Consider the following 24,696-nt stretch of genomic DNA (forward strand, 5'->3'; position numbering starts at 1 on the left):
TTTAGCTGTGGCAGACTTTTAGTCTAAATGTGGCACCTCCTCCTCAATTTTTTGGTGCACAGACTATTTCCTGTCTCGTCATGCCCCTTATTTTTGGAAAATGTGCCAATAAATGTGTTGTTTAAGATGTTTTTTCTGCTGCAAATCCATCATTTTTTGGTGCAAAGGCAATAATTAACCCCTCCTTGAGATGCATTAACTATAGGAGTGGTGGCACAATGTATAATGTAGTGTCATAATATATAAGAGTGGGGTGGGGGAATAGGGAGGGTCATGGTTTATAGGAGTAAAGATACAATTTTACGTCTTCAAAGATAAAGCTTTGTTAACATGAAGCACATACAATAAAAAATATTGTAGAAATTACATTATTTACAAATTAGATTATTAATTTGTAGTTATTTACAAATAATGTTGAGAATAAATAGGTCTTTAATGGGGCATGTACAATCTAAGTACCAAGGGCAACATGAGCTGCCAATCATTCTAATGCCAAAACCCAACTTGTTTTTTTAATAGAATCCACTGAGATCGATTCATGTTGTAGTCATATGCAGCTTACCCAGCCCTTCTATAATTAAACACTTGTAACTGCAAACTTAAAAAGTTCTAGAAGGGAAGTCTCATTTATCAGACACATAAGGAGTAGTTTGTAATGCTGCTTTTCAGTTAAATAATATTTACCTTTGTTTAACATAACTATCATAAATCAGTGGACCCAACCTCAACTAGAATAAAGCAAGCACGGAAGTTTGAAAGCTCTATGACATCTCTATATATATTACATTCATAAGCAGTCATTGTAATGGTTTTATTGTATCAACAGTTGCTATATACAGTTATATATTGCAGAATGTGGGTAAAAAAGACTTGCCTTATCCTTTATACCAGTGGTGGCGAACCTATTGCACGGGTGCCAGAGGCGGCACTCAGAGCCATTTCTGTGGGCACTTGGGCCATCGCCCCAGCACACCAGACAGAACTCAATCAATCTTTCTGCAGTTCCAAGCCACTTAAAAGATGCTGCTTTCAGACATATTTTGATACTTGCTTCTCGACTTAGAACTGTAGGAAGAGGGAATATGTGTAGACAAGGCCGAATTATCTTTGGAGGACCTCCTGCTGGCCCCACAATTCTCTGTGTACAGAGGGACACTAGAAAGAAGCTAAAATTATGCAAATTTTTTGCTGTCCTCAGGAGACCAATATGATTAAAAGTTGTTGAAGAACAGGGAGCAATAAGTTACTGCTTTCATTTTTGGTTGGCACCTAGCTATAAATAGGGGGGGTTTGGGTTGCAGTTTGGGCACTCGGTCGCTAAAATGTTTGCCATCACTGCTTTATACAGTATGTGGGACTGGCTGGCCCTCTTTCTTGATGAGGAGGAACAGCAGTGGCGGATTTCATTTTACCTTAGCTGATCTTTTTGATCTTAAGGTGAAAAGCAATTACCAGAGTTGTCAGCTTTTTCCCACCTTCTTGCATTTCCCCCTATACCTATTGAGAAGACATACACACTCAGCCAAGCATTGGGATTGGGATTGGTTGAGAACAACGATGGCTAAACAAGCATTTCTTGTCATCCTAAGAGCTGAAGACTATAAAATTAACTGTGGATTAAAACTTATTCTAAGTAACTGTTTGTATTAGAATATATCACATAAAGTACGATAAGAATGATCTTTAGGGCACTGCACTTTGAACACATAAGTATGTAAAGGGTGGGAACCACATATTTCTTTGAGTATTGTACATTTGTGTGGATTCCTAAGCAGTCAAGTTCTGCTTCAGGCTCAAAGAGAATAAGTAAACAGAGTAACTACGTTAAGTAAGGTCAGGGAATTTTGAAGGCAGTCTTATCCATACTGTTTTCCCTTTGAGGAATATGAGTCAGCAATGACTAAGCTAACAAAAGATGTAAAATAGTCATGGGTGTCCTCTAAGTTCCTTTTACTTCAATTTATCAACATGTCAGAATTTGTATTTTTTTCCCCAACCCAAGCACAGAGGAGGTATTTCAGCCCTTGATAAAATTTCACCATGTAACCTAGTATGGATTACCACAGTATTTGTGTAAAATAGCTGTTCCATGAGCTCCAATCTAGGCATTTAGTATTGGCTGCTACTGGAGCATGTTACCCAGTCTAGAAAGCTTAAAAATTCCCAAATAGCAGACCAATGAAGAACTCATCACAAAACAATCCACACAAGATGGGAACAGGTAGCACCGATTTTTCCACCATCTTGACCAATCAGGGCAAATATGTTGGCACAGTGTGTATAAGCATACACTGTTCAATAGTGTCTCAGGGGTGGGAAACCAAATTATTGCGATATGCATTCTACAAACAGACTTCACCCATGATATGTAATTGCATTTAATTAATTTACTTTTTGTTTTACTAATTGCTCCCCTTTTTGATTTATGGCTTTTTAGTATAGTTCAGTACTGTAATCTCTTTTTCACTACTTATATGGCATTATTCTGTCTAAGCAGATAACATATTAAGTGACACGTGCAATACGTGGCATATCCACCTGACCAGTTCCCTTTATCAAATTGAAGAGAGCTAGCATGGACTTTAAGGCTATGTGCACCTGAAAGGTCTCCTGCAGTGGTAATTTTATGGCTATTGAATTCCTTCCTGTTCCGCTGATATGTATGTTTTATATACATTGCATACATTATAGAACATTGCAATGTGCTGACCCTGATGATGTGGTTTTTAACTTGGGTAAAGTCTAGACTTCTGGAGGCTAGTGGATTATGCTTTTAAGTTCTCTCCAGTGTGGCCACTGGAGGGCGGACCACGGAGGGGCCCACTAAGGCTCTGTCGCCCAGGGGCCCACTAAAACCTGGAGCCGGCCCTGCCCACATTTATCAAAAACAGTGCAGTCTGTACTATGTGCAGTTTGCCTAAGTAGTCTGCAGGGAGTGCCAGATTCATGAATTATGGCACACATTTTTAATGAATCTGGCGCTCCCTATACTGCCCTGACAGAGTGCACCAACTTTTTTTGGGCCCCTCTAACGTGGGGTGTGCGACACACTTCTGTCAGACTCTGCATGATAAATGTGTGCACCAGAACACCCCTTTATGTGCAGAAATTTGTCACGGCAGGTATAGTGCAGCACAGGTACAGGTATACACATATGTGGCACTGACACTTGTTAAATAAATGTACAAGCAGTTTGCACATAAAAGAACATGTAAAGTCCGTCAGAAAACTGCCACAAGGTCCTTAGTATATCTGCCACACAGGACATATGCATCATATTATTACACATACATGATATACACACCATATATACACATCTATACAGTACAAACACGTAAATGCACATATCTACACAAAGTACCTTATACAAACATAGCATATACACATATAGAGAATATACGCATCACATATACACATATAACGTATAGTTACATTCATACAGTATATACACACCATGCACATCCATACATTTATACACTAATACACACATATGCATATACTGACTGGTCCACCTTTATCAAAACTAGTGCAATCTGTACTATGTGCAGTTTGCCTGTGGAGTGTGCTGAGTGCACCATATTCATGAAAATTGGCGCACTGTCTTCATTAACCTGGCACCCCCTGCACTGCTCTGGAAGTGTGCACCATTTTTTTTTAATGCACTTTGTTCAAGCTGCAGAATTGTGGCACAGACACAACACAGACACAAACTCAGACTAAGCACTGCAGACTGGCGCAGACACTTTATAAATACATGTGCAAGCAGTTTGCAGGTTCTTTTAAGTGCAAAGTCCGTCAGAAAACTGCCACAAGGTCCTTAGTATATCTGCCACACAGGACATATGCATCATATTATTACACATACATGATATACACACCATATATACACATCTATATAGTACAAACACGTAAATGCACATATCTACACAAAGTACCTTATACAAACATAGCATATACACATATAGAGAATATACGCATCACATATACACATATAACGTATAGTTACATTCATACAGTATGTACACACCATGCACATCCATACATTTATACACTAATACACACATATGCATATACTGACTGGTCCACCTTTATCAATTAAGAATTGTGGCACAGACACAACACAGACACAAACTCAGACTAAGCACTGCAGACTGGCGCAGACACTTTATAAATACACGTGCAAGCAGTTTGCAGGTTCTTTTAAGTGCAAAGTCAGACAGAAAACTAGCGCAAGTAAAGTGTTAGTAAATGTGAGTCACTGTCTAGCAGATATCTTATCCTACAGAGGGCAGGAAGTAATCATACTAGATTGTTGGTCCTGGCGACTTGCTGTCCTTCCTTCACCCAAGCCATTTCTTATTTAAGCTGAGGGCTCAGCTTTGTATTGTGGAAGATGTAAACTGTTATACACATATTATGCTACAAAATGTGCAGCATAATATGTATATAATGGTGCACATCCTCAATTATTCAGTGTAACAGGTTGTATGGCTGGGCCCCCTGACACTGTGGGCCATGGCTACTACACCACGAATTAGGCCCCTGTTTACCTCATAACTTTCTTCATTTGAAGCAACCAGCAGTTACATAGAGCCTTCAGCTCTTACAATAATAATGAGCAGTATACAAAATGTTTTATTGCACATTTCAAACATTATATTAAAACATGTTTTCATAATAAATATTTAGCAGCAAGTTATGTTACACCAATTTCATTTGTACATGTAAAGATTATTAGCCAAACTGTCATAATTACAACGTGCAGAGTCATGTAGCCCAGACTTTGATAACAATTGCAAAAGTAATTATTACAATGAGTAAGTAGACGATAAGGATGAGGCGGTCTACCACCATTGCAGCAAAGTACCAATCCGACTTGGCATCATCTTGATCCTTTGTGAGATTTATTTCTTGGCGGATCTTAAGTACTTCTGCTAATAATTTCTTTAAAAGCTTCACCTCCACTGGAATTGTTATATCTTTGTGTAAGTCAGTCTTCCTCATCTCCATTGCAATGTTTCTTCCAGTTTTCTTTTGATCTATATTATCTGTGAGAAGGGAACAACCGTAATATAGACTTCATTAGATGCTGTCAAGCTTGTGATCTAGACATTACTACTACTAGACCCAATAATAGGGCTAATTTAAGATGTGTCTGAACCCCGACATCCAAAATATTTAAGGTTATACATCTCATTGAAAACTCACTATACTCTTTATCACTTACCTTTTTCTGCAGATTCTATGGAAACCAGATTTTCTCTTTTAGGGGATTTTACTTTAAAGAACAAAACACGAGCTAGGTGGTTCATGATCCAGATTTTTACCCAAGGAGGAACATCTGGTTGGTTTTCAGATAACATTAACATATTAGATGTTGCAATGGAGCCCATTATACTGACTACCATGACAGCGAGGCATACACAGCAAAAAGTACCTGTTGAACAGAATAACACAAAAATATATACATCAAATTAAAAAATACGATAAATTACTGCCTATCAGCCATTGTAAAAATATTCTTAATAGCCTTAGTTTAAAAGTGGGTGCAGCGCAACATAGTTCTTCATTCAGGTAATCTACGACATGAAGGGTTCTACAGAGTGAAGAAATCTTTCACATCAGATGCAACTTTTGCAATTTGAAAAACTGGAAACATATTTAAATAATTTTTGCATCAGCTTTTCCCCTCTATTGTAGAAGTTGGCAATAGTCTACCATAAAAATCAAGCACGATAAGCCACGGACACTTACTCATAGATCAAGGCACAGTAACTATAATCTTCTTATATTTGTTATCCATGGCCTACTCCCTTTTAAAATAAACTTTTAAAACTTTAAAAATGTTGCTAATGAGGATGGAAGATTCTGGTGGGTGTTTCCAGAGCTCCTCAGTCCGGCTGTTACAATTAGCAGAGCAGGTCTTCCCTAAGCTGTACCTACTATTAGATTACACAGGGAGAGGGAGGAAGGAAAGAGCAGGGGTCTTGGTGAGACATGTTCGGCTTATTATAACAGCTTGTGAAGCTATGGCACTTGTAACGTTCACCAGAGCATAATTAGCATATTGAACCTTTAGCATATTTTAAAAGTTGATTTTTAGAAGACAGCAATGGATAGCAAATATAAGATTACCACAGTGTCCCTGGTTTATCATGCTTGATTTTGATGGTAATTTTTTTTTCACAAATCAATAGCTCTTGGGGGAGGGGGGGGGGGGGGACAGTGCATATATGTTTGCTGCGGTGGGGGACAGTATGTATGCTTGTTGTTGGGGGGGCAGTGTATATAAGCTGGTTGCTGGGGGGGCAGTGTAAAAAGGACAGTGTTTATATGTTTGTTACTGAGGGGAGACAGTGTATAAATGTTTGTTACTGGGGGTGGGGGGAGTGTAAATATGTGCCGTATATATAATACCAGGGGCTGTTTATTTTTATTACTGGTGGGTTATAAATATTTATTTCGGAAGGTGGATATATATATATATATATATATATACACTCACCGGCCACTTTATTAGGTACACCATGCTAGTAACGGGTTGGACCTCCTTTTGCCTTCAGAACTGCCTCAATTCTTTGTGGCATAGATTCAACAAGGTGCTGGAAGCATTCCTCAGAGATTTTGGTCCATATTGACATGATGGCATCATACAGTTGCCGCAGATTTGTCGGCTGCACATCCATGATGCGAATCTCCCGGTCCACCACATCCCAAAGATGCTCTATTGGATTGAGATCTGGTGACTGTGGAGGCCATTTGAGTACAGTGAACTCATTGTCATGTTCAAGAAACCAGTCTGAGATGATTCCAGCTTTATGACATGGCGCATTATCCTGCTGAAAGTAGCCATCAGATGTTGGGTACATTGTGGTCATAAAGGGATAGACATGGTCAGCAACAATACTCAGGTAGGCTGTGGCGTTGCAACAATGCTCAATTGGTACCTAGGGGCCCAAAGAGTGCCAAGAAAATATTCCCCACACCATGACACCACCACCACCAGCCTGAACCGTTGATACAAGGCAGGATGGATCCATGCTTTCATGTTGTTGACGCCAAATTCTGACGCTACCATCCGAATGTCGCAGCAGAAATCGAGACTCATCAGACCAGGCAACGTTTTTCCAATCTTCTACTGTCCAATTTCGATGAGCTTGTGCAAATTGTAGCCTCAGTTTCCTGTTCTTAGCTGAAAGGAGTGGCACCCGGTGTGGTCTTCTGCTGCTGTAGCCCATCTGCTTCAAAGTTGGACGTACTGTGCGTTCAGAGATGCTCTTCTGCCTACCTTGGTTGTAACGGGTGGCGATTTGAGTCACTGTTGCCTTTCTATCAGCTCGAACCAGTCTGCCCATTCTCCTCTGACCTCTGGCATTAACAAGGCATTTCCGCCCACAGAACTGCCGCTCACTGGATGTTTTTTCTTTTTCGGACCATTCTCTGTAAACCCTAGAGATGGTTGTGTGTGAAAATCCCAGTAGATCAGCAGTTTCTGAAATACTCAGACCAGCCCTTCTGGCACCAACAACCATGCCACGTTCAAAGGCACTCAAATCACCGTTCTTCCCCATACTGATGGTCGGTTTGAACTGCAGGAGATTGTCTTGACCATGTCTACATGCCTAAATGCACTGAGTTGCCGCACTGTGATTGGCTGATTAGAAATTAAGTGTTAACGAGTAGTTGGACAGGTGTACCTAATAAAGTGGCCAGTGAGTGTATATATATATATATATATATATATATATATATATATATATATATATACCGTATATACTCGAGTATAAGCCGACCCAAGTATAAGCCGAGGCCCCTAATTTTACCACAAAAACCTGGTAAAACCTATATATTTTTTACTCGAGTATAAGCCGAGTTTGGGTTTTCAGCACTATTTTTTGTGCTGAAAAACTAGGCTTATACTCGAGTATATAAGGTATATATATTATATATATTAATAGAAACATTTACTAAAAAAAATAGTGGAGAGGGCCTCCACCAGTTTGCACCCAGGGGCCCTCACCACCTCTAATCCAACCCTTTGTTTTCACCTTATGCCACAGAAAATGGGCATGAAAAAAATGACAGTAGCCAGACTTCTTCCAAACAAACCGCCAGACCAATTCCAGGGACACAGAAATTCTGACGTGTGGTAGCCAGGACGAGTACATGTTACTGTAATTGTACCCATAAATCTTACCTAGAACTGGAGGATTGTCTGAATTGGGCAGCATGTTGTTAAGAATTAGCAATAGCACAGAGAAACCCAAAACCACGGTTATTTTGAAGCCAAGTCTCTCTCCAGTTCCCATGTCAATAAACATGCTAGCTATGTCCAGTAAAACCATGAAGCATGCTGGGATGATGAGGTTTATGATATAAAGTACAGGAGCTCTTCTTATGGATATCTGCAATAAAAAATATGCAAAATCACAGGAAAGCATAAAACAATGTGGATATATTGTCTATATCTGCAAAGTAAAGTACTATGTATTTTTTAAAAAAAATTTTAAAAATATAAAAGTTAGGTAAGCTTAATTTCAACCCAGGAGAGTGTGTGTGTAGGAAAACTAGTAGGAAATGTGGCATTATTGCAACATAGTGATGAACCTCTAAGGCAGAGAAATCAAATCAGTACGAATCTCAGCCTGACATAGTAAATATTTCCTGGCTTGAAGCAAACCTGTCATTGAAGAGGCACAATAAATCTTACTCACTCTCCTACTGTACCTTTGTTAAAAAGTGTGTGTCCCAGCTAGTGTTCCAGCTTAACTCTACCTCCTCCAACCAGTAAATTCTTTCCCAAAATTTTTTCTCCCTTTGCCTATGTTGGCCATGCTCACTACCATGTGACCCCACAAACCACTGCTTGGTCCCACCCATTGCAGATTGAAGATAGAATGTAGAAGCAAGTGAGAAGGACAGCATTTTGGTAAGGACAGGGAGAGGACTTCCTGTCTACTGAGGCTGAGATTTGAAGAAGGAGGCAGGGTTCACTGGCAATCTGGAGAAAATGTGACTCTTCTCTTCAGAAGTTGACTTAAGTCTACTCATTTACATATGATAAAAATGGCCGTAATTAAGGTACAGTGCCTCAGTGGTAACTCATTTTAGGTGTTAAGGGGAGGACTTTTAACTATTTACCAGAAGGTGATATTAGTGTCAAGGGTAAAATTCTGATGAGAAGTCTTCTTTAAACACTGACCAAAGCACCCCACATTTATAAATGGCATAAGCCTCTTAACAGTGGCAGAACTATGCAGTGCACTATGCAGACTGAGAGTGCTGCTGCAGTGTAACAACAGCTTGTGAAGCCATAGCACAGAGGGTTTTTTTAACAAGCCAAGAGCCCTTCAGGCCTTCAGGCAGTGTAGCATAACATTAGCCCCTTTGACATATTAGTATAACACATGTTGGCTGCTGGTGAATGGAGGGGACTCACAGGCTGAGCCCTATCCATACAAAGTAGGTGTTTGCTGAATATTAAGTCGAAAATGCAAAGAGTGGGTAGTCCCGCCTCCAGGCAAGGAGATTCTTCATGCAGGTAAAAAAAATCCACTTTATTTAGAAAATATTTTTAAAAGCAGTAGAGACGTTCTATAACATAATTGTCTGACGCGTTTCAGACCATTCACGGTCCTAATTCGTAGCCTTATAAATTGCAGCAAACATCACCCTGTAACACCCGCAAGTGTTAACCTTTCAATTCCCACAGGCAAAGCTGCAAGTGGCCGTAAAAAGCAGGCGGAGCCCACATTTAGCTATCTTCTTTGCATCCTGTGACATCATTGGGCACATTATAATCAATGATCAGTAAAATCCCCATAAACTGCTATACAATATCATGGCAGTATATGGTAAGCTCAGTCAGAAAACCTTGGGTTAAGGTACCCTAGGAGGTCTGAAAAAAATTCAAATCACCCCCTTTCCCTAGAACTGTTATTAAAATAAACAGTAAAAATCATAAATATGTTAGCTATCCCCATCACCCCAAATGTCCGATCTATCAAAATATAATAGCCGTTATTCCCGGAATTTAACCCCGGTATGAAAATGCAACATATAAAAAATCTAATAAAAAGTGATCAAAAGGTCGTACAGTCCTCAAAATGGTAGCAATGAAAACGTCATCTCACAGAAAATGACATGTCACACAGCTCCGTACACAAAAGCATTAAAAACTTATTAGCGGCAGAAGATGGTAAAATTCATATTTTTTTTGTACAGAAGGTTTTAATTTTTTTTTAAATGTATTAAGACAAATTAAAACCTATATGAATTTAGCATCCCCTGTGATCGACCCAAAGAATAAAGGAGACATGTTATTTGGGGCGCACCAATTCCACTGCATTTAGAATTTTGCATATTTTTGTATGTGGGGAGTGCAAAATGAAAACGCTTAAAGGGGTATTCCGGGAATAGATACGTCTGACACAAAAACCCATGATGATATAAATAAATGAATACAACAATACTCAATGTCATTAGTCACAAAATGGAGCTTAAATAATATGATTTTATGATTTACAAAATTTATGGCCTCTCTAAAGTAGGTGGATTTATTACTAAGATGGCTGCCACTGGAAACTACAAGTTCCATGATCCTTTAGTTCTCAGTAACTCCTCCTACCACTTATGCTCTGCTCCCAGTGATGATCTAACAGGTTTTCTTGCTCTGGTACCATGATGATGTGTAACTGCCATCACCACAACACTGACCATACTGGATGCACTGCAACCAACCGACAACAGCCAAATGTAGTGGTGATCACATGACCCTGCCCAGGCAGGTGCAGGACATGTGATGTGGACATGTGACCAGTGGCCATCTTCTGTCCTGCAACGGACCGCGCGGAGGAAATTAACGGACTGATTAAAGGGCCAGTAGCATTTTAATTCTTCATTACAGTCTATGTCATCAGCATTTTCTGCTAAGGGGAGCAAAATTTTAAATAACAACTAATTACACATTAGCTTATATTTTGAGTGCCCACTTGTATATGAATTATGCTGATTCCTGGAATACCCCTTTAATCAAAAAAGGGCCTCAACAGGAAGGGGTTATACGTTGATTTTAGAAGAAAGAAGGCCATGGATAACAGCAATGCAAAATATAGAGCATGTCCTGCTCCTGCCCACCTTTGTTGCCGGGGCAGTATTTTTCTCTTGCCACGCTGATATCAGAAGGGCCACAAACAGTTCTTATGCTGTGGATTTACCACATGGAAAAGCTGCGGCAACAATCCACATTCGCTTTGGTGACCACTAAAGGGGTTAATCAGACCCAGTACATCTCTGATCAGCATCACCAGTCACAGTTGGTCATTTCCCTACTACAAATGGCCAGTCACTAGAGCCTTTTCATGTGACCTCATTAAGAGGTTAAATAAATACAAATTAGTCACAACTTTACAGTGCTTGTTAACATATATTTAGTGACACCCTGGCATGTATCCATAGATGGAAAGTAGTCTCTTACCTTGTATATAACTTGACTGTAAACCTCATTTTCAGTTGTGAAATTTTCATTTTCCACAGTGATGTCCAACAAAGACCAATCTCCTTTACTAACAAAAATGTCCTTTGAATTTTTGCTGACCTGACTGGAATTGGACTTTGTCACCATAATGATGTCCTTAACTACGAAAGAACACAATGGTGGGGTTAAATTATGTTTCAGGAATCTGTATAGCAGAGGTAAATAAAGGACTGAGCCCTTTTTTGTTCTGTGATTCTGTTTTTTAATTGCCACTCTTCAAAATTCAAAGCTTTTTCATTTTTTTCATTTACACAGTTCTATGGGGCTTGTCTTCTATGGGACAAATTGTACTATACGAGTTGCACCATTTAATATTTTGTGCTGAGAATTGTGCAATTTTCTTACTGTTTTTACTGTGTGGTCTAATGACAGATTCTCTTTATTCTGCTGTTCAGTATGATCACTGAGATACCATATATACTTGCACAATTTATGTGCTGAAAAAGCCTCACTATGTATAAAAAATGTAAAAACTATCTAGAAAATCTCTCTATCACTATTTTTTTTTCATACATAGTCTGTATCCAATATACCACTTTCAGAAAAATGGACATTTTGAGACAGGATTTAATAGGAGCAGCGTAGGTCATGACAAATGCTTTGTTTAGTGTTTATGATGCCTATTTCAAGAGGGGTTTGCCTATAAATAAAGAGGGCACATCTTGGCTCTGAAGCAGGAGTAAGAATTGTTAGTTTTGGTAAACTCCATCATTGTACTTCATTTCTAAAACATTAGGGGGGCTTATTAGTTCTAGTTTACTGTGTACAGGTGCAATTGTCTATTCCCAGGGCAGTGTTCATTACATGAATATTGCATCCACTCATCCACTGATTAATTTGTCCTAGATGGAAACCCCAGATCATACTAACTTAAGAAGAGAGTAAAACCCTTGGAAAATAAGTCTCGCTTGCTTTGCCACCATATGCCCACCCTTTGTTTGGAATATATCATAATTATATTATTTGAGCGCATTTATAATACAAAGTGATTATTCATAAGTGAATATATTGTACCTGTATGAATGTAAGGACCAAAGCTCAAAGTACATGTCTGGTCATCAAAAGGGAACTTGGAGATGTCGAGATTACAGGAACTTATTATTCTTAATGGGAATGAATCTTTTATTGTGCCATTGCTGGAAACATTGAAGAATGAAATGCCTGGATTATTATTGGCAGACTCTGTCCTAGAAATGAAATTATGGAACACAATAAAATAACAGGCAGTGTTCATCTCCTATAAACTGCTATGTCACAAATAAGGCTTGTATGTCTCTGAATAACTACTAGATTTGTGACTGCAAATAAGAGCGAAACAGAAGTCAACTTATTACTTGCTTTTGCTGTCTTACAATTTGAAAAGAAAAAAGAATCAGGCCACTAGCATATAGCTGCAGGTGTGCTGGCAACCCCACTCAGACCAGGAATGATTGTCCATGTGAGACATGACAAAAAAATTCAAGTTAAAACCAGTGGCATAAGTAGAAGCCCCAGTGCAAAGTGTGTGCCAGGCCCCCGACTATAATGTATGGTTTATAGAAATAGTCTTCTCATATGGGAAAGTGACACCATAAGGGCCCCCTAAACCTCTGCGACCCGGGTCCGACCGCAACCTCTACACCCCTTCAAGTTACGCCCCTGGTTACAATTTTTATTCAAAGATTTCCACCGTAGAAGCACATTGGGGCACATTTACTGAGGGCCGTGTGCCAGTTTTATGTCAGACTTTGCACATTCTTTTTAGTGCAAACTGCTGATTTAACCCCTTAACGCTGAAGCCACTTTTCACCTTCCTGACACAGCCCATTTTTTCAAATCTGCCCTGTGTCACTATAAGTGGTTATAACTTCGGGACGCTTTGACATATACAAGGGATTTTAAAATCGTTTTCTCGTGACGCTTTGTACTTCGTGTTAGTTGAAAAATTTGGGTGTTTTGTTTTGCATTTATTTATGAGAAAATCAGATGTTTGGTGAAAATTTGGAAAAATTCTTGATTTTCGAACTTCAAAATGTTCTACTTTTTCCATACATAGTAATAACCGCAAAAAAATGTAATAACTAACATTCACTAAATGTCTAATTTATGTGGACATGGTTTTTTAGGCATCCTCTTATTTTTGTAGGATGTTATGGGCCTTTGAACGTTCGGTGCGATTTTTCACATTTTCATAAAAAACGCAAAATCCTGCTATTGAGGGAACCTGCTCAGGTTTTAAATCACTTTGAGAGACCTAATTAAAGTAAAACCCCATAAATTACCCCATTATAGAAACTACACCCCTCAACGTACGTAAAACAACTTTTATGAAGTTTATTAACCCTTTAATTATTTTACAGGGGTTAAAACAAAATCGGATACAATTTTGAAAGTAAACTTTTTTGGCTAAATGAATGTGTTTTTCAAAAAATGTACAAATTCTCAGTGGATAAAATACCAAAACGCTCCACAAAATTTGATATCCAATCCCTCCCGCGTATAACAATACGCCATATGTGGTGGTAACCTGCTGTATGGGCACACGCCAGGGCATCGAAGGGAAGCTGCACCATTGAGAGCAGATTATGCATTGTCACTTTTTATTGGCTATACAATCTTTATTTTTTTGGCAATTTGGACATATAAGGGCTTATTTTTTGCGACATGAGATGCACTTTACAAATAATTAATTTTCGTGGGTCATTAGCTTATTGATGAGATTTTATTAACTCTTGAATGTATGGGTGAAAAGAAAATTGTCAATTTTGGTTTACTTTTTTTTCGTATTTTTTGGGGGTCGTACACCGTACACTAAAAATACTATATTATCTTTATTCTATAGGTGATTACGATTATGGTGATACCTCATTTATACAGTTTTTCATTTATTTTTACAATTTTACTGGATAAAAACTAATATAGACGAAATCTCATTTGTTTTTGCATCGCCATCTTTTCGGAGACGTAACTTTAATATTTTTTGGTTGACAGAGCTAGTTTTGGGCTTATTTTTTACGAGTTGAGTTGTTCTTTTCAGTGGTACAATCTTGGCGCACATAACTTTTTTTGATCACTTTTTAGAACATTTTTGTGTAGAGATTTTATGAAAAATGTACATTTTTGGCGTTTTTTACGGGTTTTGTTTTTACGGCGTTCACCGAGCGGGTCCAATAATGTTTCTGAGTTATTGTACGGATTGTTACGGACGCGGCGATACCAAATATGTTTTTTGGCGATTTTGTGTTTTTTTCACTTTATTGCATGTGTATAGGGAATATTTGTGTTTAGGGGACTTTAACTTTATTTAATTAATTCTTTTTATTAAAAAATGATTTTATGTAGTGTTTTTAACATTTTTTTATTAACTTTTACAGGTTAGCTTGAACAAGTGATCCACTGATCACTTGTTCAAGCTCTTCTTCACATTACACAGTGTAATACAGATGTATTACACTGTGTAATGTAACACACTGAGCATGCTGTGTGTTACAGCCGGGTCCTGCCAGAAGGCACGGACCCGGCTCACAGAAGAGGATCGCGCAGCCCCGGGCACCGGCAGTCCCGGGGCTGTGATCGGAGCAGCGAACCCCCCGGTAAGCGCCGCGGGGGGGTCCGATTCTTCTCAAATGCCCCTAGCACGCCGCGTTCAGCGCGACCGCGGCGTTTCAGGGGTTAACACCCGCGATCATATATAGCCGACACCCGCAGCTTCTGGCGCGGGCTCCGTTCTGGAGCCGGCGCCAGAAGCATGACGTACTATTACCGCATTTTGCGGGAACACACCTCCCGCCATGCAGTAATAGTACGTTAAATGTCGGGAAGGGGTTAAGAACTGTCTGCACCACATTTGCAACCATTTTGTGGCGCAGCTTCACTAGTCATCATACAACACAAATTAGGGGGCATTCCAGTGCCCATTCGGACCGTGCACCAGATTTAACATGCAAAGTCTGTCAGAATTGTGTTGCACGCCCCCTGTTAAAGGTGCACCCAAAAAAAGTGGTGCCCTCTGTCAGAGCTGTGCAGGGTTTCTTTAAGAATGTGCGCCATAAATCCTGAATCTGCATATAATGCAGTTTGCACTGTTGCTAGTTAATGTCCCCCAATGTGCTTTGAATAATATTGAAAACAAGTTTTAAACTGAATAAGAAACCATTTTTCATGTTGTCTCACTTTGCTGTCTTACTACAAATCCTTGTGAATTTAGCTAGATCACTAAAAAGGAAATGATGACAGGAAGAATCAGACTTACAGTGCTGTGCTAGAATTTAAAGGGAACCTGTCACTAGGGACCTCATTTTCACTTGAGGCAGGTCACAGAAGTCCATTACAGCTGCATTGTAAATATTACTTTCTGCTTTCTCTAAGCATTTGCATTACAATACAATTACTTTATATAATGATAATATTATAACTTACCTGGCATCCTGAAAAAATCCTCTGTGTAGTCCCAGGGATTTGGCTGCATTTCAAAAAACAACATGTGACCTGTCTGTGCTGCAGACTGCTCAGCTCTTGGCCCCCACCGTTGTGCTCCCTTACAGCTCCTCCCTCCTGCTCCTTCACAGAGCTCACTGCCTAGTGCTATACAGGAGCACAAAGGTGGTGGCCAAGAGCTGGGTGGTCCGCATCCAAATCAAAGCACAACCCCTAGCATTATCCAGAGGATTCTGTCAAGGTGTAATGTAAGTTATAATACACAATTATATTGCAATGCAGATGCTTAGAGAAAGCAGAAAGGCATATATGCACTGCAGCTCTTATGGGCTTTTACAACCTGTCTTTAGTGAAAATGAGGTCCCTGGTGACAGGTTAACTTTTAAAAATATATTTTTTTTTATGTGAAGAACATAATGCAACCTTTAGTGACTTCTAAAGCAATTCTAAGGATCAGCCCAAGTTATATAACAATCAGCCATCTGGTATACAGGATGAAAATGTGACTTCTGATTAATATGTTTACACATGGATAATATTATTTTTCTTTAGGACACATAATGGTACAATTATTTACCCCTTTATTCAGATGATCAATGAGGGCAAATGGTGTTGTGCCTCACCAATCTAATGTTGATTATGTATCTTAAGGATAGACCTTCAATATAAAAGTACTGAAAATCCTTCCAAAAAGCTAATTATTTCTTGAATAACACTTACATTTCATAAATGTAGAGGTCAGGCATCCAAAAATGATCATAAGGAATTATCATTTGCTTAATGCCACAGAAGTCATCAGGATTCCAATATAAAAACTCATTTTTCCATTCCTGCAGTGAAAACATATTATGGTTACTGTGATATGACTAATATAAAGGGAATTATGTTTCTTTCTGTACATATAGCTAAAGGATTCACTCAAACAGACCCTAGTTTGAAGGAACCTACTTTGGGAACAATTGTGACAATTATCACACCAACTGGGTTACCGTATGAATTTTCTTTAGGCTAACTATCATACAAATGAATGGCATCGGAGTCAGGAACAAGGTAGAAGGTCAGGGCTAGCGGCAGAGGAATGAAGAAAGGAACGGGAATCAAGGTCACAATGAGAATCACTATAAACTCAGGAACTACAATAGGAAAGCTTTCTCAAGCACGAGGCACAACAATCCGACAGGGGACACAGGAAGGGGTTGGCAATTTGTCAGGGCAGGTGGCCAGCCAGTGTGCGCCAATCATCGCTGCGCTGGCCCCTTAAATCTTACAGAGCCCATAGGGATGCACATACCTCGGCCGGGTTCCAGCGGGACAGGAAGGCACACAGTTGTGCCTGCGACCCAGGGCATGGGTCCCAGGAGCACCCGTGACTGTACCCCCTCCCCCTCTTTTTGGCCTGTAGGAATCTCTGCAGAAGACCACAGTCTAGGATGTTTTCTTTGGGCTCCCAGTCAACGAGAAAGAACCGCTTCCCTTTGACCGGCTTCATATCCAGAACCTCCTTTACTCCAAAGACATTTGTTAAATCAGCCTCAGGAACAGGAGGAGGTACTTGCCGGGAGAAGCATTTCTGGATGACAGGCTTCAGAAGGGAAACATGGAAGAAGTTCGGGATGCGCATGGTGGGAGGAAGATGAAGCTTGTAAGATTAATGTGCTTCAGAACCTCAAAAAGACCCAGGAACCGATGATCTAGTTTGTAGCTGCGAATCTTTAGCCGGACATATATGGAGGACAGCCACACTTTATCAGCTGGATAGAAGACCGGTGGGGACCTGCCGGACTCACAAGGTCTGGTACATGCTTGACCAGATCTGGCCACCAGTAGAATCGAGAGTGAGAGTGACTGATCTCTGCATCCCAGGAGGACCAGCCACATGAGAGCAATGTCCCCAAGTTGTTATCCTCTTCCGAAGAGCAGGTCAGACATAGGTCTTGGCAGGAGGAAGCTGCCGTAGATCAACAGGAGCAGCAACAACCAACTTTGAGAAGACGCTGCAAGTGAGAGGTCAACCTTTGGGCCCTTTCTGGGTAAGAGCGGCTCCAGCACCAACCAAAGTGTCATCAACCTCTAGCAGGAACTATTTCTCTGTATCAGGCTGAGTGAGAACGGGAGCATAGGCAAAGGAAGATTGTTGGAGAAAGCTTCTTCAGCCACTTGAGGTCAGAGTTTAGGATCAGGGTTTTTCTTGGTCACCAGATCCAATTTGGTGAAGACCTTGGCACCACTTGACGGTCAAAGAGTTCCATGATCAGACATAGTGGGTAGTGGTTCTTCATCGTAATCTTATTAAGACCGCGATAGTCAATACATGGACGAAGTGAACTATCCTTCTTGGCCACGAAGAAGAACCCAGCACCGCAGGGGAAAGGGACTTGTGAATGAACCCCTTCTGCAGATTCTCCTTCACATAGGCTGATATAGCTGTGGTTTCAAGCACTGACAGTGGGGGAGAGGTGCCTGGCAACAGGTCTATAGGGCAGTCGTAGGGATGGTGCAGAGTCTCTGCTTGCTACTCTGAAAAGATGTCAGCAAAGTCCAACTGGAAGACCCACCAGAGGTTTGGAGGACACTGGAAAAGTTGTGGTGGATATAGGATGAGGTGCCACCAAACAACGTGACTGGCAATCCGGTCCCCAGTGAAGAACTTCCCAGTCTGCCAGTTGAGCACATGAGCGTGTAGTTGCAACCACAGGAGACCCAGCAGGACAGAACACATAGACTGGGGTAGCACATAGAACTATAGTCTCTCATTGTGTAATGCCCCAATTTGCAGAGATAAGGCCTTGGTGTGGTGCTGAACAGGATCCACAGAGAATCTGCCCACTGATGGAAAAGATAACCATCGGCTTCTCAAGACAGACCACAGGAAGATGATGCTGGGAGACCAGGGCAGCATCCACGAAGTTTCCTGCAGAGTCAGAATCCAGGAAGGCAGAAGTACAAAACTGGCTGTGTAGCTGTGTTACTGGGGGGCGAAGCGGCTGTATGTAGTTGTGTTACTGGGGGCGAGGCGGCTGTATGTAGCTGTGTTACTGGGGAGGAGGTGGCTGTATGTAGCTGTGTTACTGGGGAGGAGACAGCTGTATCTACCTGTGTTACTGGGGGCGAGGAGGCTATATGTAGCTGTGTTACTGGGGGCGAGGCGGCTGTATGTAGCTGTGTTACTGGGGAGGAGGTGGCTGTATGTAGCTGTGTTACTGGGGAGGAGGCGGCTGTATGTAGCTGTGTTACTGGGGGAAAGGTGGCTGTATGTAGCTGTGTTACTGGGGGCGAGGAGGCTGTATGTAGCTGTGTTACTGGGGCGAGGCGGCTGTATGTAGCTGTGTGACTGGGGATGAGGCGGCTGTATGTAGCTGTATTACTGGGGGAAAGGTGGCTGTATGTAGCTGTGTTACTGGGGGCGAGGAGGCTGTTTGTAGCTGTGTTACTGGGGCGAGGCGGCTGTATGTAGCTGTGTTACTGGGGAGGAGGTGGCTGTATGTAGCTGTGTTACTGGGGAGGAGGCAGCTGTATCTACCTGTGTTACTGGGGGCGAGGAGGCTGTATGTAGCTGTGTTACTGGGGGGAGGTGGCTGTATGTAGCTGTGTTACTGGGGAGGAGGCAGCTGTATGTAGCTGTGTTACTGGGGAGGAGGTGGCTGTATGTAGCTGTGTTACTGGGGAGGAGGCATCTGTATGTAGTTGTGTTACTGGGGATGAGGGGGCTGTATGTAGGTGTGTTACTGGGGGAGAGGTGGCTGTATGTAGCTGTGTTACTGGGGGTGAGGAGGCTGTATGTAGCTGTGTGACTGGGGCGAGGGGGCTGTGTGTAGCTGTGTTATTGGGGGGAGGTGTCTGTGTGTAGCTGTGTTACTGGGGAGGAGACAGTTGTGTGTAGCTGTGTTACTGGGGGCAAGACGGCTGTATGTAGCTGTGTTACTGGGGTGAGGCGGCTGTATGTAGCTGTGTTTCTGGGGTGAGGCGGCTGTATGTAGCTGTGTTACTGGGGGTGAGACGGCTGTATGTAGCTGTGTGACTGGGGATGAGGCGGCTGTATGTAGCTGTGTTACTGGGGGCGAGGCAGCTGTATCTAGCTGTGTTACTGGGGGAGAGGTGGCTATATGTAGCTGTGTTACTGGGGGTGAGGCGGCTGTATGTAGCTGTGTTACTGGGGGGCGAGGCGGCTGTATGTAGCTGTGTTAGTGGGGGCGAGGCGGCTGTATGTAGCTGTGTTACTGGGGGAGAGGTGGCTGTATGTAGCTGTGTTACTGGGGGAGAGGTGGCTATATGTAGCTGTGTTACTGGGGGTGAGGCGGCTGTATGTAGCTGTGTTACTGGGGGGCGAGGCGGCTGTATGTAGCTGTGTTAGTGGGGGCGAGGTAGCTGTATGTAGCTGTGTTACTGGGAGCGAGGCGGGTGTATATAGCTGTGTTACTGGGGATGAAGCGGCTGTATGTAGTTGTGTTACTGCTGGTATATTGGATAGTGAGCAGGAGGAGTTGTATGCACACTACACTCAGTGGGGGCCTCCAACAGATTTTGCGCCCAAGGGGCCCCCACCAACCTTTACAACCTTTACATATGTACATATCATTCTAGTGTAAAATATACAGGAAACCATGGGTTCAGTAATTCCATATCCACATATTACATTAGGAAAATTGTAGATTAAGTGGTGTTGGTCACTGTGATCTCTTACCATATTAAACCAGATATATGTGGTCAAGATCTGCAAGCTGGTGTCCTAAAATATAAAAAATTGAAGATGAATTAATGAGTGACTAGAATGGATTTCAATATCGTGGGTCTCAATCCTCCTTTACCAGAAAGTAACATCTTATGTGTCAACTAGGTGATAACTTTACAGACTTAGGCTACATTCCCACTGCCGTGTGCCCGCCGGACCGCAGCACGGCAGGCACATGGCAGGGCGGGGAGAGGAGGAGGAGGTGAGCGCAGCTCACCCCCGCCCCTCTCCATAGCGATGTGTGGCCGCGGCGCCGTAATACGGGAAAAGATAGGACATGTCCTATCTTTCCCCGGGCTACGGAGCGGTACGGTGCCGCATGGGTGCTGCACCGTACCGCTCACGTAGGGCGCCGCGAGCCCATAGAAGTGTATGGGGGACGTATATCGGCCGCATATACGTCGGCCGTATATACGTCCCCCATACTGTAGTGTGAATGTAGCCTTAGTATGTTTTATTATAGTCAACAATATTTACATATTTTCAGTGGGTTTAAAAACAATTAAAGCGATCATTGCATGCAAACAAACATGGTGACCCGCTTTATTAATGAGAAAGATCCAATTAACTATAAAGTAGGAACAATCATTACTGTCCTGTGCTGGGCATTAGAGAAATCCCTGAAAAACTTGTACCTGTTCCCTGTTCTCGACCACTCCTGATTTTAGCTCAAAATAACAGAAGCAAAAAATTGATGTAAAAAAGTTATGTGTGAACTGGCCCTTAAATAATCTTACACCTTTTTTTTTAAGAAAACAAAGGGTTTTTTACAGCCAAACTTAAACAAGGATGGGGCCAAGATACCTGCTTATTAGTTTTATAAACTGCCGCTTCTCCTTATTGTTCACCAGGCAAAGAACATTATTTTGGGTTGAGACTGTATCTGTTATAGTAGTTCATTCTCAATTACTAGAATGTGGGAGAGCTGAGCTATTGCACCCAGTAATTTTGTAATTTTTACAAGATGTTTTTTTCAAAGCTACCATTATCCAGACCTAAAAGTAATCAGTGTAAAGATAATAAGAGAAGATGTTCTTACCAAGTTGATGATTGAATACAGGGATAAATCTATACCCACAGTGGTAGGAGTTTTCCAGTTCCACACTGGTCGCACATTTGAACCTGGGAGCCTTGTCACAACTGGTAGAACATCATTGAAACTACAGCTTTTGTCACTGTGGCATGTACCTTTAAAAGCAGAATATTCCATAATTAAAGGGGATCCTGCTCACAACTATCACCTTCCTCTCTCCTCATAGACCTCTATTGTGTTGTGTAACACCTGTCTGTGTGTGTCTGTACATCATTCTGGCCATAAAGAATTCTGCATGAGATTTAAAATTGAATGTCAGTTCACAGAATAGGGGGATTGTTGTACTTTTATGCAAAGTTTGTTGTAAAAATTAGTGATCAAAAGTGATACTTAGCTAACGCTTGTTTGTCTTAAACGCAAAGCAGATTCCCTTGCATTTAGTAGAATATGTGTCAATGTAAACCAAGTCAAAATCAAGCATTTCAATGCTTTTAAGCTCTTACTTCTGCTTACTTCGTATTATTACTACTACCTGAAAAAAAGATGATTTTTAACCCCATCAGGACCCACTCTTTTACTGTGGGGCTTGTTATTTGAACTCCCTTATTGTAGTATTTGATATTTTGTGCAGTGTATTGAACAGGCTTTGTTTTTAAGGTTTTCATTGTATGGCCCAAATGTTTTAAGAAAGTGTAAACCTTTGGAAAAAAACTGTTGTTTGGGTATTTCTAGATCTTCTACATTTGTGGTCATGGTCTACCACTTCGTCTCTGCTTTTTATAATTTTCTACTGTGTATAAGAACAAGGCTAGCTTAGCAGGACAAGCAGAACTAATTTTGTCATTATTATGTGTCATAGTCTCACATTGCAAGCAAATAAACCACCTATAAAAGAAATGTCATGAAACACTGCAAATACTTTAAGGGAAGTAACTCAAAAACACTACATACATATATGTATGAATATATACGGTATATATATGTCAGTCCCAAGGTTACATCCAAGATAGATTCTGGTGGATTGTTCTTAAGTTGAATTGATATGTTAGAACAGGTATATTTTGTAATTATTGCTTTATTGCTTTTTTTCTCTGTGAAAATTGAATTTTCTAAATTTTGGGTTTCCAGAGAGCATCACCAGTGGTTATCGAGGTCAAATGGATTATAGTAAATAACATTGTTAAATAATTTTAGAAAAAAAATATACCTCTGTATAACAATGACAGACTTGTGTACATCCTCTCCGTAATACCACAAAACTAAAGTTTGTCGTTGTTTATCTTCCACAATCAGTAGAAGACAAAGATATCTATTTCAACTTTCTGTTGCTTCAAATAGATTATATTGATGAAATTTCAGCCAAATCTTTTTCATGTAAAGTACTATACAGTAAAAATGTACTATTTAAGTGGCGGACTAATATACACTAGACCAATGATCACACTGTTAGGCTACATTCACACGATGTATGCCCGCCGTACCGTAGTATGGCGGGCATACATCGGTGCTCCGGTGAGGAGCAGGGGATGAGCGCAGTGCACCCCAGCCCCTCTCCATAAGAATATATAGCGCATGGCGCCGTATCACGTAGAAAGATAGGACATGTCCTATTTTTCTACGGGCTACGGAGTGGTACGGTGCCGCACATGTGCTGCACTGTACCGCTTCCGTACAGGGCCGTGAGCCCATAGAAATGTATGGGGGATGTATATACGCCCTATATACGTCGGCCATATATACGACCCCCATACGTTCCTGTGAATGTAGACTTACAGTGTATTTTCCTTGCAGAAAGTTTCCATGTAGAAAGTTGCATAGCCTAGCTATATTTCTATAGGATTGTACATATCCCACAAATACAATAGGTACAACTGTTGTGTATTTTATTATACATATAGAACTGTATCTAGTGGGCCAAATGTTCCCGAGCCAGATACTGAATAAGGATATCAGGTAACAAGATGATTATACTTATCTATGGTTTGTAACCTGTACACATCACAGACATTAAAGCTTCTCATACTTCTTGCACATAAAAAATAAACTGTAACGTGTAATGAAATGCAATTTAATGCTTACGAAAACTGATAATTGTAGGAAATACAGTATTTCCCTACAATAAAATAAAAACACAAATTAAAGTTTTACTTTAAAGAATCTCAAATGTTACTCAATATAAATAGTTAAAATAAATGACTTACCCAGTAAAATTGCAGTTAGAGCTAATACTTTTCTGTGAAGAGACATTCTAATATGACTGTGACTGTGACTGTTGCACCTCTTATCATTGTGTAAGTGTAAGACTGTGTTCTTTTCACAGTGGGAGGGATTATAATTTGCAAGGAAAAGTTTTTTTAGTGGAGGAACCTGTTTAAAAGGTGGTGAATGTTATCATGTCAATCAGGTCAAAGTCATTTTGAGTCTATAGTACTACTATTGCCTTGGGTTGTAAGGGTTGGTTCTTATTTAATTAAAAGTACAATCCAGTAAACACAGGAACAAATCCCATGTGATTTATTATAATATTCCATGTAACAGTCTCTTATCTGTTTTACTTGCTGTTTCTATTTCTGTTTCCACTTTGGAATAGTTTCTTAACAGCAATCTGAATTCCGCTCCAATGACATGCTTTTTATATTTCAGTATATGAAGATCTATGTGCCACCAATCTCAAGCATTATATTATCCTGGACTTTGTATATTGTATACTACGCTTTGCCTCTCTGACCATTTACATATTTTATGAAGAATGTAAATTGCCTCTCAGCTGTCTCTAAATTAACAGAAAACCAGATGTGAGGGTAAATAGGGTAAATGTAAAAATCAAATCATCCACTCTCCTTAGAATGCACATATAAATAAACTAAAAAAACACAAATGCATAATATATCCTACCATCCAAAAATGCAATTTACCCAAATCTTATCCCATAAGACAAACACTGTAGCAGAAAAAGAAATCTCTGGATGCCTCTTTTTGTAT

At 40.7% G+C, this 24,696-nt stretch overlaps 1 protein-coding gene across 2 annotated transcripts; it reads right to left on the reverse strand.

The window, feature by feature from the left end:
- Positions 1–4,622: 4,622 nt before the first annotated feature.
- On the reverse strand, positions 4,623–24,196 carry LOC140068932 (5-hydroxytryptamine receptor 3A-like). Of its 2 annotated transcripts, XM_072114280.1 has the most exons (9): positions 23,916–24,196; positions 21,721–21,869; positions 20,634–20,678; positions 16,673–16,782; positions 12,551–12,723; positions 11,477–11,637; positions 8,198–8,405; positions 5,228–5,437; positions 4,623–5,048 (listed from the first exon to the last, which is right to left on the reverse strand). In XM_072114280.1, the coding sequence occupies exons 1-9, from the start codon at positions 23,959–23,961 to the stop codon at positions 4,768–4,770; spliced, it is 1,383 nt and encodes a 460-aa protein (XP_071970381.1). In that variant the 5' UTR covers positions 23,962–24,196; the 3' UTR covers positions 4,623–4,767. The 2 variants fall into 2 exon arrangements, with proteins under 2 accessions (XP_071970381.1, XP_071970382.1); XM_072114281.1 differs by lacking the exon at positions 21,721–21,869 and having other exon boundaries at positions 23,916–24,195.
- Positions 24,197–24,696: the final 500 nt, after the last annotated feature.

This window comes from Engystomops pustulosus, chromosome 7 (genome assembly GCF_040894005.1).
Source record: "Engystomops pustulosus chromosome 7, aEngPut4.maternal, whole genome shotgun sequence".
Taxonomy (NCBI): Eukaryota; Metazoa; Chordata; class Amphibia; order Anura; family Leptodactylidae; genus Engystomops; species Engystomops pustulosus.

Excerpts from the sequence above, each read along its gene's own strand:
- LOC140068932 (XM_072114280.1), bottom strand. The coding sequence starts at position 23,961 with ATGTCTCTTCACAGAAAAGTATTAGCTCTAACTGCAATTTTACTGG. Across the intron at positions 12,724-16,672 it reads GACCTCTACATTTATGAAAT|GACAGAGTCTGCCAATAATA; the intron begins GTAAGTGTTATT and ends TTTCATTTCTAG. Across the intron at positions 5,049-5,227 it reads CATAGAATCTGCAGAAAAAG|ATAATATAGATCAAAAGAAA; the intron begins GTAAGTGATAAA and ends CCCTTCTCACAG.